At 35.8% G+C, this 13256-nt stretch overlaps 1 protein-coding gene across 1 annotated transcript in view; it reads left to right on the top strand.

Annotated features, from left to right (window-relative positions):
- STXBP5L (syntaxin binding protein 5L) overlaps positions 1-13256 on the top strand; it is a 201063-nt gene that overhangs the window by 63255 nt on the left and 124552 nt on the right. Inside the window, exon 3 of the mRNA XM_085324665.1 lies at positions 11456-11537. Coding sequence (XP_085180791.1) covers positions 11456-11537 — 82 coding nt within the window. The remainder of the gene's footprint in view (positions 1-11455; positions 11538-13256) is intronic.

The raw sequence follows: 13256 nt of genomic DNA, 5'->3' as shown, positions 1-13256 counted from the left end.
CTGTGCATAACTCTAGTGGTTGGAGCTAGCAAGTGGATTTTGTGTATTCCCATTGTAAAACTGTAGTCTAGAAGGAATGAACAAAATACCACTATTCGCTGTCAGAAAGATAATAAATAAATAGAACAGCTTGACTTCTAACCCCTGATTCTAACATGCTGTGGATTTCCAGTACAAAACTTAATCCTCCTAACACTAGTAGACTACTTTTTCTATTGTCTACAGTAGGCTGAACTTTGAAATTTTTTTACAAAATACAAATTTATGAAACATTGTGTATATTTTAATTATTAGATAAACTATTCAGAGACTTAAATTGCTATTTGATAAATATTATTGAATATATTCTTCTTTTGATGTCAGAGGGACTACTTAATTCTGATATTATCACTATCCTTTTGTAGTACCATTAACAATAAGGCTTTCAGGTGGTTAATGTGCAATGAATATGAATGCTGAGTAGGCTGCAGGAAATATGTCTTTGTGATTTGGATTTTAAATCTGCTTTGGTGTGTGTGCTTTAATTTAAAAAAATCATAATTTTGTAATGAGATCATAGAAATCATATTGAGCAACCAGTGATCTCTAATTCTTTGTAGTGGGGGAAGTGCAGATTTTAGTCCCAGGAAAAGCTTCAAGGTGGTGAGTTTATTCCTGACAAGATCGGCATGGGCTCCTTCTTTACTGTTGATTGTATAAAAAGAACAACAAAATCAAAAAAATCAAGTTACAAGAAAAAATGGGCAATGAGTTAGAAAACAGAGGCGTAATTTATTAATTAGCCTATTCTATATATATAGAGCTGAACTCATTGGCAAATCTGGGCTTAATAAAGGATGTTTTGCTGTAGGATATAAAGGCAGAGGACTTTCTGAGAGGTTTTTGTGTTCTTGTGTGAAAACAAGTATATTCTACATAATCACAGCTTAACTTGCAGGAAAGTAGCTGTTGAGGCACCGATCATTTGCAAGTTCTGATGCCTGTCTTTGGCAGAGAGGAAGGAGTAAGACCAAGTAAGAATAAACATTTGTATTCGAACATGGACAGTTGGAGAAATTTCCCTTTCTTGAAGCATTTCGTCTCTTTCCACTCACATAAAAATCAGTTCAATTTTTCGTGCCAAATTCAATGTTTTGCTGTTACGTATCTAAACCATATAACTTTAAAAAATGCACCTATATTTCTGTTGCGTATTAGGGTATGAGTATATATACTCATCTCAGAGTATATCTCTTCTCAGAGAGATCCATCAGCAAATTTGGTCAGGAAAGCTTCCAAGTACCGTCAGTAGCTGTAAGTACATCTTGTCAGTGCTTGTTCTAATGCATCATTCTCTTTTCAGTAGGCCTTCTAGTGCAGCTCCAAGTTTATCTGCACAGATACTGGCATTTCCCTGTGCAGACCTAAACTTTATCAGTCGGAGTAGTGGCAGCTAATAGGCTTCAGGTTTATCCATTCTTTGAAGATTCAGAGAATCTTTCAAAAGGATAAAAATCTTAGCTCGAGAATGGTATGTGTGAATTTTGATTGTTTATGGTTTATTTTTAGATGTTTAAATACTTCTTGATCACAGAGTTTTCATTATCTGATGTTGGGTCAGTGACCTGGAAGGAATCATCTGACCTTTGTATCTGCTTTCAAGTCTTGTATATAGTATAGGATTAAAGAAATATAACTTCAGCAACATGAAAGCTGACAGTATATACATGTGTTTAACCTCTCAAAAAAGATTTCTGTTTTGCCTCTCATGATAGGGCCAAAGGCTTTAGCTAGTCAAAGGTGGCCACCCTTCCTAATCCTACCTACCTTTTATGTACTAAAGCCTATATACATAGCCATACGGCTATGCAGTTGATACCTCAGACTTCTCAAAATCAGTGTGGGAGAAACTCACCCAATGGATGTGTGCATGCTGCTGTCAGGCTGGATTTCTTCCTCTTTGGTTCCAGATTTCCATTCTCCATTTGTTCATGCTACGTGCATGGTAGATTGCTCTTAAGTTCCCTTTTAGATAGCAACAACTGTCTCTTTCCAGGCAAAACCTGGCTTAGTAATTATAATTAAAACAGGGACTTCTAAAATAGGCAATGTGAATGATCTASAGCGTGTCTTGCTTCTTTTGCCAGTTCTATATTCCAGTAACATTCCTGCACGCTTCCTTCTCACATCACATTTGAAAAACACAGATAAGATGGACTTAAGGCATTTCTCTGGTGGTCTTTTGAGAACCTAGGCCCTTCTGGTGTTCTATCTTGTGCTGTGCTGGATCTGCAGCTGTCTGTGTGGCCATATCTGGAGCTATGCAGCTTTATGCTGAAGTGTTGTAAGCCTAGTCCTGAGGGGCAGCACCTTTACTTAACAAAAATTAGCCCACATCAAGACTTGTAATGAAAGCCACTAAGTCTCCATGTAATCATGTGCAGAACAGGCCTGTGGTGTTATATGTGGTTGTTTTGGCATGCTAGGCAATCTGTAAGGACATGCGAAGGACTGTGGATAAGCCTTAAGCCAAGGATTACTCTGATTCTAGCTATTCAATATAGATGCAAATGTCCTCTGCATGGTATCTCACTATGAGTAGCTTGAATGTGTCAGCTTGTACCAGCTGGCCGAGAGCATACAAGTTGCTTTCTGAAGTAGGTAACAAGCACTATAGAGTTAGCCARACAACACAGCAATCCATAGTAGGACCGGACTACCATGACAATGATCAAGCCTCAACACCTTTTCATCCTGTTAGAGAGGGATTTGGATTATTACAAGGCCCCCCATGTTAGCACAGTCTTGCTGTTAGTGACCTGATACAGCCTCTGCATGAGAGCTACACTTCAGCTATGCCAGTGTTATGGTTCTCTCAGATTCTACAAAGCATAATCACTTAGAGGGTAGGAATGCCTTCAGCCTTTTTTTCATCTGAATTGCCAAGGAATTGTAAAAGCAGTTCTCATCCCTTTTAACTCTAGTCCAGCAAGATTCAGAATTAGATTTTTCTGGAACTCAAATGACATATTACTATTGCAAGTTTGGGGACAGTGTCCTGCTTCTCTGAAGCATGCAGACTTTGAATAATTTGCACTGAAAGATTGGAATCCTGGAAGGTATCTGTTAGATCCAGTTTTATTCTCAGAATATGTTGATTCTCGAAAATGCTGAGTATTAATAAACCTCATCTGAAATTATGGAAGCGACACTCTTCTGTTTTCCTGGAGTAGGAATGAAATTTCTACTCAATTCTACAACTTGCTTTTAATAAGTCATAGAATGTAGAGTCTTCTTGGTGTTGTACTAGAGATCGTGAAATCATTCAGTTCAAAATAGATGATAACAGAGCTGAAGCAGCTGATGAATTCGAGGAGTTACTTATAACCTGACTAAAAAGCTGTGAGCAGTTTTCTTTTAAGTAATAAAACAATTTTAATAATTTAGGCAGCACTGCACTGTCTAAAACGAATGTGATGTATGACTTCAGCATCTATATTATCTTGTGGATGGATAAACAATAAAATAGGCGAAGTATTTTTGAAGTCTTTTTAAAATATTTCTTTTGGCATCTTGATATTATAGAGCATGCCTTTCGAACAAGGGAAATGTTCAAGAAATCAAACAAATGAACTATAAACCACTAATCACTTACCTGATCTTGACTCAGGCTTTGTACTGTCTTTCTCAGTGCATTAGTGCCCTTGTGTGAGTGTAATTTTGTGTGTGATAAAGTGCGCTTGTATAATACATCTCTATAGGAATACTGATAATGATACTTAGACTACTCTGTTAACAAAAGTGTTCTGTGATGTTGGGCATGGAAATTTTCTCACAGTTACTAAATAAGACTGAACATGAATCATCATCCGTCCACTCTTACTTCAATGCCTTAAGGTTATATTTGTACAGTACCACTCATTGCTTATTCCAATATAATCAGAAAACTCATGGAATATTGCCTTAGTTTGATTTATGAAGTTGAGTTCTTCCAGTAAAAATGTGACTCAGGATACAAGCTCTACTTAACAATCTATTATTGGACAGTCACCTCATTTTCCTAGTTGATTAACTGCCTTAATAGCTAGTAGTCTGGAAGGTTTTCAGGGAGTAACTTAAAAAAAAAAAAAAAAAAAAAAAAAAAGTTCAGTTTTATAAATCAGATTAATTTGTTAGGCTTTGCATTTCACTGTGAATCTAACTTTGAGAGCAAATGCAGTAATTATAGAAAGCAGTTATTTTCCAGTTAAAGGACTTTCAATAGAAAGTCTTGCTGAGATGCTCATATTCTTTCAAAGAAGTATGGAATTATCTTACCTTCTCAGCTGAAATTTTTCATTCTTTGTTTCAGTTCTGAATTGTTTTTTTGACAAGTCTAAGCAAAAGTAGATTGGGGGGAATCCTATCACATGATAAAAGTAAAATCCAGGATGTTCTTCTTGCATCTATATTTCAAACATCTATGATGTTTGAAAGCAGAAAAATGGCCCATGTTAAGTAGTTGTTTGTGTGCTTCTGGAATAAATTGCTTCTGCTTTGATCAAACTGGGAGTATGGAAATGGCGTGTTTAATGTACACAGAGCTTGGCTTAAAGCTCCTTTCATGCTTACAGAACACAGAAGTGTGATTGTCTGGCACTCATTGGTGTGAAGTATCCGGTATGAAGAAGTGATCACATGTAATCAGGGCAATCTGTCATTATTCTGAAAGCACAAGGAGGTTTTCTTCCCCTCATCTATATTAGCCAAAACAGATACTCATGCACTTTCAGATTAGAAGGGCACACTATTCAATCAACTAATCTCATCTCCTGCAGACTATAGGCCTGGCCACATCATCTTCAGGACTTTGTTCTAATTCCAGTGGTTGTGGATGAAATTAGAACTTGGGAAAATACACAGTCTTATCTTAAAGATGTCCAGTCATGTCTAATTGCTGTCTCTGTTTAAAAGAGAAAGTGCAGTGTGTATTCTCAAGCTCTTTCATGACATAGATGAAGGTTTAATAGTTTATTTTAATTATAGCAATGACGGGAGGAAGTAATATTTGGAAAATGTCTTTTTATTTTTAGATATTATTTTTGATCATTTAAAAAAATGATTGTGATCACTTTTCCTCATAACTGGCAGCTATAAGGAAAATCAGCACTTTGTGATAGCTGTTATAAAATTGCTAAAAATCCAACGAGCGCTTTTAATTCTGTGCTGTCAGAAAATATGAGGATTGTTAAGTTTTGATCTTATGTAGAGTATACATAATATTCCCCTTTTTCTTGTAGAGCAAGGACAAAATTTCTTAAAACCTACTCTGAACCTATTATGAACAAATTCGGGGTAATGTGTACAAACAGATAAAGCAAGTACTAACACAACATCCACACTTACCTTTCAAGTACAACACTTCTTATTATAAAATCATAATAGATGATTACATTTTTTTCACTAGCTGTACATGATGTAATAATCTGTGTAATATATTTTGTGGGTATACAGATTTACGAAGTAGATACTGTGTTAAATAATAGTATCTGAAAGCTGAGAAAGCAAAGTTAAAAATGGCTGACTTAAAACTACCTGTGTGGTTTCTGTTGTAAGAGAGAGTGTGCTAGACTACTGTCTGTGCCCCATGTTTATAGATAGCCAGTAAAGCATCTGATTTGCGTAGTTTTCCTAAAAGGCAGCAAATTGAATAAAAAAGTAGTTTTATCATTGGATTTTTTTAATCTATATCTCTGTGTGATGTTGTGCAGGCTCCTTGGTTATAGTAAAGTGCCTTTCTGGCTTTAGGACATTCCAAAATGTGCAGACTTCTATTTGTAGCTCAGCTTAGTTTTCTGTAATCTCCAGGATTAAAGTATTATGCTTTCCCAGTTTATTTGTTCATTCTGTATCATTTTATCAGATTTGTATATAAGGAATCTTTTACAGATAAGCTCTCATGTCCATTGCTGTATTCTTTATGCCTTTGACTAAATGTGTGTCTGATAGTTTCTCTGAAATAACAGCATCTATTTATATAATAAATATGCCCTTCACTCACTTCTACAGATTCATTCTTCCTTCATTGCCTCTCGTTTTGTTTGCATGTGCTAGTGAGCTTGCACTCCTGACTACCTGAAAAAGAGGTATCCCTTTGTAAATGCAAATTCATAATGTCATTTGTTACTACTGTGATAGAAGGATGGTCTCAAAATACAGAGCTTTCAGTGTGTCTGCTGGGGAAACTCTGCGAACTCTATATGTGGAGCTTTCACAGGCTAGTAGCTCCTTTTAGGGGGAAAAATTTAAAGCTAGGTAAAGCTGTATTTGGGATAAACAGGAGATAAAGAAGGACTCAGCCACTGAGAATTAGGCTGCACTACACAGCAACATTAAAGTGTCTGCCAAGGATTGACTTCCTGGGTACTTTGAATATATGACAGATAGATAGAGGTTTAGGATCTTAAAAAAGCAGCCACACGCTGCAGTATTTCACCTTTTGGTAGCTAAGGGGAAGAGAGAAGAGCTCTTTATTAACAGCTGAATGAACACAAGACATACTGCAGCTCTTTGCAAAATTGAATCCCTTTATGTTTAAAGCAACAAAAAAAMCCCACTAACAGTTACTGTTTAATGAAGTAGTTTCCAGTGAATCCACAGCAAATAGAAGGTCATACAGTTAGAATGTGGTTGCATGTCCTTCCCAAGAAATTCAGTAAGTTCAGTTAAACATAGTTAACAGAATAAGGGGTTAGCAGGGGAGTTGTTTTTTGCAAAGCAGTAGGGAAGTCTCAAAAAACATAAAGAACATTTAATTACCCTGTCAAATTGGGAACTACATTTTTTTCACTCATAGTTGTATAAACCAAGGTATATTGAATTTAAAGAATAATAACGTTGTGTGTTTTTTTACAAAAGAAATCTTTACTGAGATGATGTGTGGCTATGTTTTCCATGCTTGAAAGATGATGAAAACAAATTATAAAAAAGCAAGAACTATTCAAGATTTAACATAACTATTGTACAATGTAAAAATAAAGAAGCTCAGGGTATTATGCAAAAGGTGGATAAAATACATAGTTTCAAAGCACCTACAGTAGGAAATTTCTTTTAATAAAGTTACTTAATTTAGCATACAAAGACATAATGAGATCCAAGAGCTAGGAACTGAAGTTAAATGTATGCATTCTACATATAACACAGCATTTCTAATAATAATGAGGATAACTTAACACTGGAGCAATATACTTCAGAAATCATGAATTCTTTGCTACTTGGAATGTTTAAATTAAAATACACTATCTCATGAAAGGAGAGTAACTCAGCTGGAAACCCATATGAAGTACAAAAATTAGGATTATGGAGTTTTATTTATATCAGAATATAGACTATCCATACAATACAGAGAATTGACATATGTAAGGTTTACAGACATTCTGGGAAGGAAGCGTAAAAATTAATGTTCCAGGAACTGGAAGTGACTATATGAATAATCAGCGCATCAGTCCAGAACTGCAAGTCTAGGTGATAAACTTTGACCTAAAGATAATTTTACTGTATATCTAGTGTTTTCTTAATTGTTATCCTCGACAAAATTCATCTTGCGACAGGGTGACAACTGACTAACCTTCTAGATGTTCTGGTTGTTTAGTGTTTTGATTTAATCATTTGACCATTCTATTCATTATTTGGTTAGATACAGTGGCACATTTTAACTGATAAATCAAATCAGTGGAGTAGTTCTTTTGCAAGAAAAAGCTGTCCTATATTCTCAAGTAACCTGCTATATCAATTTTACAGTTGGTTTATATAATGGAGTAACACCATCCCACAAGCATCTGCTCTTAGTGTGCTGCATTTTCCTACTCAAACATGCACCAGTCAGTGCAAATCAAATGATAGCACCTCCTGCAAGCAGCACTGCTACATCTGCAGCAGCCCACAATTCCTGAATGTTTTAAAGGAGAGGTTATTAATGGCATTGCTCTTTTCCACCACTGTATCTTTTAATAAAAATCATGAGTGTGAGGTTCTTCAGATCATGATTTCTGCTTATTAATACCTTACTTCAGTGGTCATTTCTGTATGCAGATTGCTTTTAGTCTTGGACAAGTTAGTTAAATATTTGAAAAATGCTGGGGTCATTTATTTACATAGCTTTTTCTCTTCGCTTTTCTCTTCGCTTTTCTCTTCTTTTCGCTTTTCTCTTCTTTTCGCTTTTTTCTCCTACTAAGTTTTGGTTTTGAAAAGGTGCCATATATAATTTAACTGTTTTAGTTGACATTGGATATTTATATTAGCTACTTGGCGTGCCTTGGCATAAGGTCCTTTGGGATACCATGACTTCAACTCCTCTACCTTGCAAGTATGCCAGGAGAAACAAGTCAGACTACTGTCCTTTTTTTTTTTTCCCCAAGAAGATTTAACTTGACAACATTTAGATCTGACAATACTAAAGAATTGCACATCTTGAGAAAGAAGAACATGTCTCACCTTTGAATGTTCTGATTCTAAGGAGTTGAACACCTGCTGCAGGAAACCCTAGTCTCAAGTCTAGGAGTCGGTTTGAAAGTATCTGTGCTTTTGGTTCTCAGTAAACACACAGGACTTCAAGTCTTTAGATTTTATTAGTACTAAATTCTGAGACAAAGGAGAGACATCAAATCTATCTGTACCACATACTAAAAATGAATGCTGGATTAAGAAAGCTTTGGAGTACTGATGGAGGTTGCTACTATATACTATGCTTATGAGAATCTTGGGAATAATTATCCATATTTTTGGTAGTAGGAGAAAAGATCAGAGAAATTGTTGTGTTTGTTTTAATTTTTATTGTAAGATGTTCTCCTTTCTTTTTAGTTTTTCTTCAGATTTGTGCTCCTCTAACCACTGAGGGAAAGGATTTAGCTGACTCCTCAGATTCTCTTATTTGTATAGCTACAGAACAAGCCTGAAGCAGTATAAACAGCATACTGCACTGAAGGTCAGATGTGATGCATGTATGTAGTATGCTGAAATATTCTCCAAAACACTGTTGCATGTAAGGGAACACAGAGCAAAATACTTCATTTCATACTTACAGATCATAAAAATAGGGCATTAAATGTTCCTCTCTAAAATAACTTTTCCTTGTTAGAATGTTACTACTGTCACACTAATACTGCTTAATACATGCACTTCTGGTTCTGTTTGTTTGACTCTAGACCCCAAACTTAATTTTTATCTTTTTCCCTTGTATATATTAATTAATATAATCTGACATGTTGCCTGTAAAGGCCCTTAGGAACTTCCACATAGTGATAAGAGAGAAGAGACAGAGACTGGCTTTTAGGCTTAAAATTCATGATGTAAGGTATTCAGTTGTATCAGTATTAGTCCCCCCCTTTTAATATCTTCAGAAAGTATTCCACTCTCCCTGGTAGCAGCGTCATTATTTAATAAAAAGATAAAAGTAAAAGAATAAATTCAGTCCAAACTTCCACTACTACTGCTTCTGCTATATGTCCTGGGGGTACTGGTATAAGCAAGTTTGATGAATTAAGACTGTACTTCTCCAAGCTTGGCAACAAAACACAAAGTTTGTGAAAGACAGGCTAGAGTGACAAAAACATCTGCTGGGTCATCCTATTTCTTCAGTTTCTTCTGCTGGAAGGACCCCAGTGCCGCTCCCAGAGTATTTGAATACAACCATCGGTCAGTGACAATGCTGTTATTTAAGCATCAGTCCTTAATTCAGGGCAACTGGCCAGACTGAAGCAGACAGTATATTTTATCTCTTACATAAATAATTTGTGAAGTACTTCTTGGCAAATGCGTATGCAAGTGAATGTGAAATATTGGTGAGTACTTTGTTTGGAATATGCTGAGTAAAATCATGTAGCTCATTAGGATGTTTCCCGGAAAACTGATTTAGTCTCTTGATAATGAATGGTGATAGCTGATTAATCAGGGCAATATTAGGGTAATTTTTAAAAAGGTCCATTTTATAAAGGTAATTTAAGTGATGTACACTTTAATATTTTCTCACTTAGGATTGTATTCAGGACAACAGTTTGGGAACAAGTGGTATTTAGAGTCACCCAGTAATTTATTCTTGCCATACCATAATATAATTATGATGTTTGAGTTTTAGGTAAAGCTTTTCATCTGTAGTGCACGGAGATCATTATTAAAAGAGATACTGTTTTTTTTTTGTGTNACACTATCTCAAGTTTAAAAATAGGGAAATGAAGGCATAGGGAGGAAAAGGGATTTTTTTTCCCCCAAGGTTATCAAGCAAGCCAGCTGGCCAAGTCAAGAGCGGAACTCAGGTCTCCAAAGGTGCATGATTGCCGACTAAGTTACTTGTTTAATAACTAGAAAAGTAATTACTTAACACAGAAAAGTTTTAACCTTCAAATTTACTGACTAGGGAATTTGCTTCCCTGTGGCTAATTTTGGAAGAATTTACTACAGATCTCTTCACTTACTAAGGAGGAATTAAAGATTATGCTCTTCTGACACTTGCAGTCAGTTTGGGTGAGCAGTTGGCATTTTTATTCAGGAATTTAAAATATGCTAATAGGAGAAGGTATGACAAGTAGATAGGGTCCCATCTTGTAATTTTTTTTTCCAATCATAATGCTTTCTGTCRTGAATATATATGGAATTTTTTCATCTGTTTCATACAACATGGTTGTTAATAATATGTTTCATATTCTTCTTTTGTTTTACCTTTTGGTAAATTTCTGGAAGAGCAGTTTTTGGTTAAACTGTGACTCAGACTGAAAAGCTGTATCTAAGTTAGAGTTGCAGTTAAGCATGTAGAAGGAAAGATCCAAAGGAAACAGGCAGAAAGCTGCATCCATGATACATCTAGGCAACATGATGCATTGCTTTGCAGAAAAATCTACATTAATTCTCAGTGAAGTAGGTGGGTTGGCAGAAGCAGTGTAATTGTGATTTCACTCAAGAATTGGTATAGAGCATGTAATGCACGGCTGGGCTTGAGTATCTCTGTGTGGCACTGCACTGTGCTGTGTTGACGAGACTACAAGAGTCACCTGTGGACTTTTATGTAAGTGTGATATGACTCACTCTAATAAGCACTTGTTTAGTTTAAAAAAAAGAAACTACCACAGAACTGTTACTGATCTTAATTCTCAATCACTAATTTTGTATTATCTTAATAAGTATAAAAATCCGACACACTCATGTGTAATGTGAACCAATATTGTGTAAAAAGGAATTTAAAGTAAATCCTGCTGAATCTTCTTGTTAATTTGTACTCTTTATTTCATATGCAAAAGCAGCCAAGAACATAATTGCATGTGTTCATATTTTAATTAAAACAGTGTAAAGTTAACAGTGTAAAGTTGGTGTGAATTCTTTTAGTTTACAGCAAGCAAGAACAATTGAGGTTAATTAGAGGTTAACTGATAGGTCTTTTTTTATTATTATTATTCCCCTCTTCTGGTGATAACAAAAATATTAGAACCCTTGACTCTGACGGAAACAGATTGGGCAGGCCTGGTGTCGATTGCTACTGCCAACATGAGAGTGGTGCTGCAGTCCTGCAGCTTCAGTTCTTAATCAATGAGGTAAGGATATGCTTATTCAGGTTCTTCCATATAAATTTAGTTAAATAACTTTCATATGGCAAATTAGGTCAACAGATAAGCAGCTTACATCCAAAAGACATTTACTGCAYGGGCTTTTAGAAAAGACATTTACTGCATGGGCTTTTAGAAGACTATTTAAGAGAATTAATGTGGGGGAAAGTGTTACCTTCATATACATCAGTATAAAATACTGAACAAAAGGCAATCAATACATCAGGCTGTGCAGGTAGATATAAAATCCTTTAAGTTACTGAATCTGCTGCACAGTCCTGTTTCAAGTAGAAATTAATAAATGAGCTTAAATCTTTCTATGAGAGGATGATGATGGTGACTGCCTGAAAGTTCACAAATTGAGGGTATGCTACTACTTGTAGCAAGGAAAAGCAATTACAGGAATTATCATTCAAACCAACATGTTAGTCTTTGTAAATGGTTTGTCAACACCAAGTCTGGACAATATATAAGAATGGTATGAGATTGTAGCTTGCTCTGTGCAGAAGTTCTCTGGAAAGTCTTTGCAAGTAATAGGCAAAAGGACTCTGCTGAACATACTATGATCTGTGAGTTCTGAGCATAAAGATATTACAGTTTCTCAAGAAAGAGTTTGAGTTAATCTTTTTAAGCCTAGGGGAAAAAAAAAAAAAAAAAAAAAAGGCTTGTTTGGAAAAAGTGTCTGATATTTTAAAAATAATCAGTCCAGTCAAATCCTTCAGAGGAAGGTGGGGGGAGGAAATAGGGAATCCAAGATTTGAATCAGTATTCTTTCTTCTCGCTAGGTGACCAGAAGGCAGCCTAATACATGGGATTAATTTGAGCTCTGTGGTGGAGATAATCCTCTCTCTAACATTGGCCTAAACTCCTTGGGAAATGAGAAAGTATGGATTACTCTGTATTAGAGAAGTCTCACCTTCGTAAATTGTCTTTGCATATGTTGATATTGAAAAGAACAGATGCTAGGATTAGGAACAATATCCAAGATGCAAAAGAGAGCTTTATCTCCATTAGAGAGTCATGGTTGGTATGACCTGAACATTCATTTATATCCTCCGCTCTCCCCATAATTGAGCATTGCCTGCTGTTTACGCAATATCTAGTTCCTCTGTGCCCTACAGGTACATGAGAATTGATCTTTTCTTTCTACCAGACCTGATTTGAGGTGTAAATTTAATAAACCTCTGTAGCAGAAGTAGCTGACCTCACTGTTCCATAGTGAGGAGAAACATAGAAAGGTGAAAGAATATGGCTACTTTCATCTGTCCAGGCAGATAGAGATCTGGACTTTGGAAGAAGCCCATTTCTTGGGAATCAGAAGCACAGCCAGTCTTCAGAGAATTATTGATCTGTGACAGACACTCTTTTCTTTTGTCTATATCTCTTAGATCTTCATAGTTCCTCTCCCCGTGCTAACTGTGCCTACTCTCTTACCTGCTTTACCCAGTTCCGGTTTTGAATTTTGTGTTGTCTTGATGTGACCTGTAAACTCTGCTTAGCACAGTTATGTGTGTGTGTGTRTGTGTGTGTGTGTGTATGTGTGTGTGTTTGCTCACTAATCACTTTTTCCTTCAATTATATCCTTCAGCATCACCTTTTGGAATAAATGCTCTCTCTCTCCTTTTTTGTAAATCTCTATTCTTGCTCTCATCACTGKAGAAATACAGAGAGTTCAGATGTATAAGATTCGTATGAAGCTTTAATTTT

The sequence above is a fragment of the Rhea americana genome, unplaced genomic scaffold, assembly GCF_003343005.1.
Source record: "Rhea americana isolate MKP2758 unplaced genomic scaffold, rheAme1 scaffold_92, whole genome shotgun sequence".
Taxonomy (NCBI): Eukaryota; Metazoa; Chordata; class Aves; order Rheiformes; family Rheidae; genus Rhea; species Rhea americana.
Note: the sequence above shows the minus strand (reverse complement) of the source record. Positions and strands in the feature narration are given on the sequence as shown.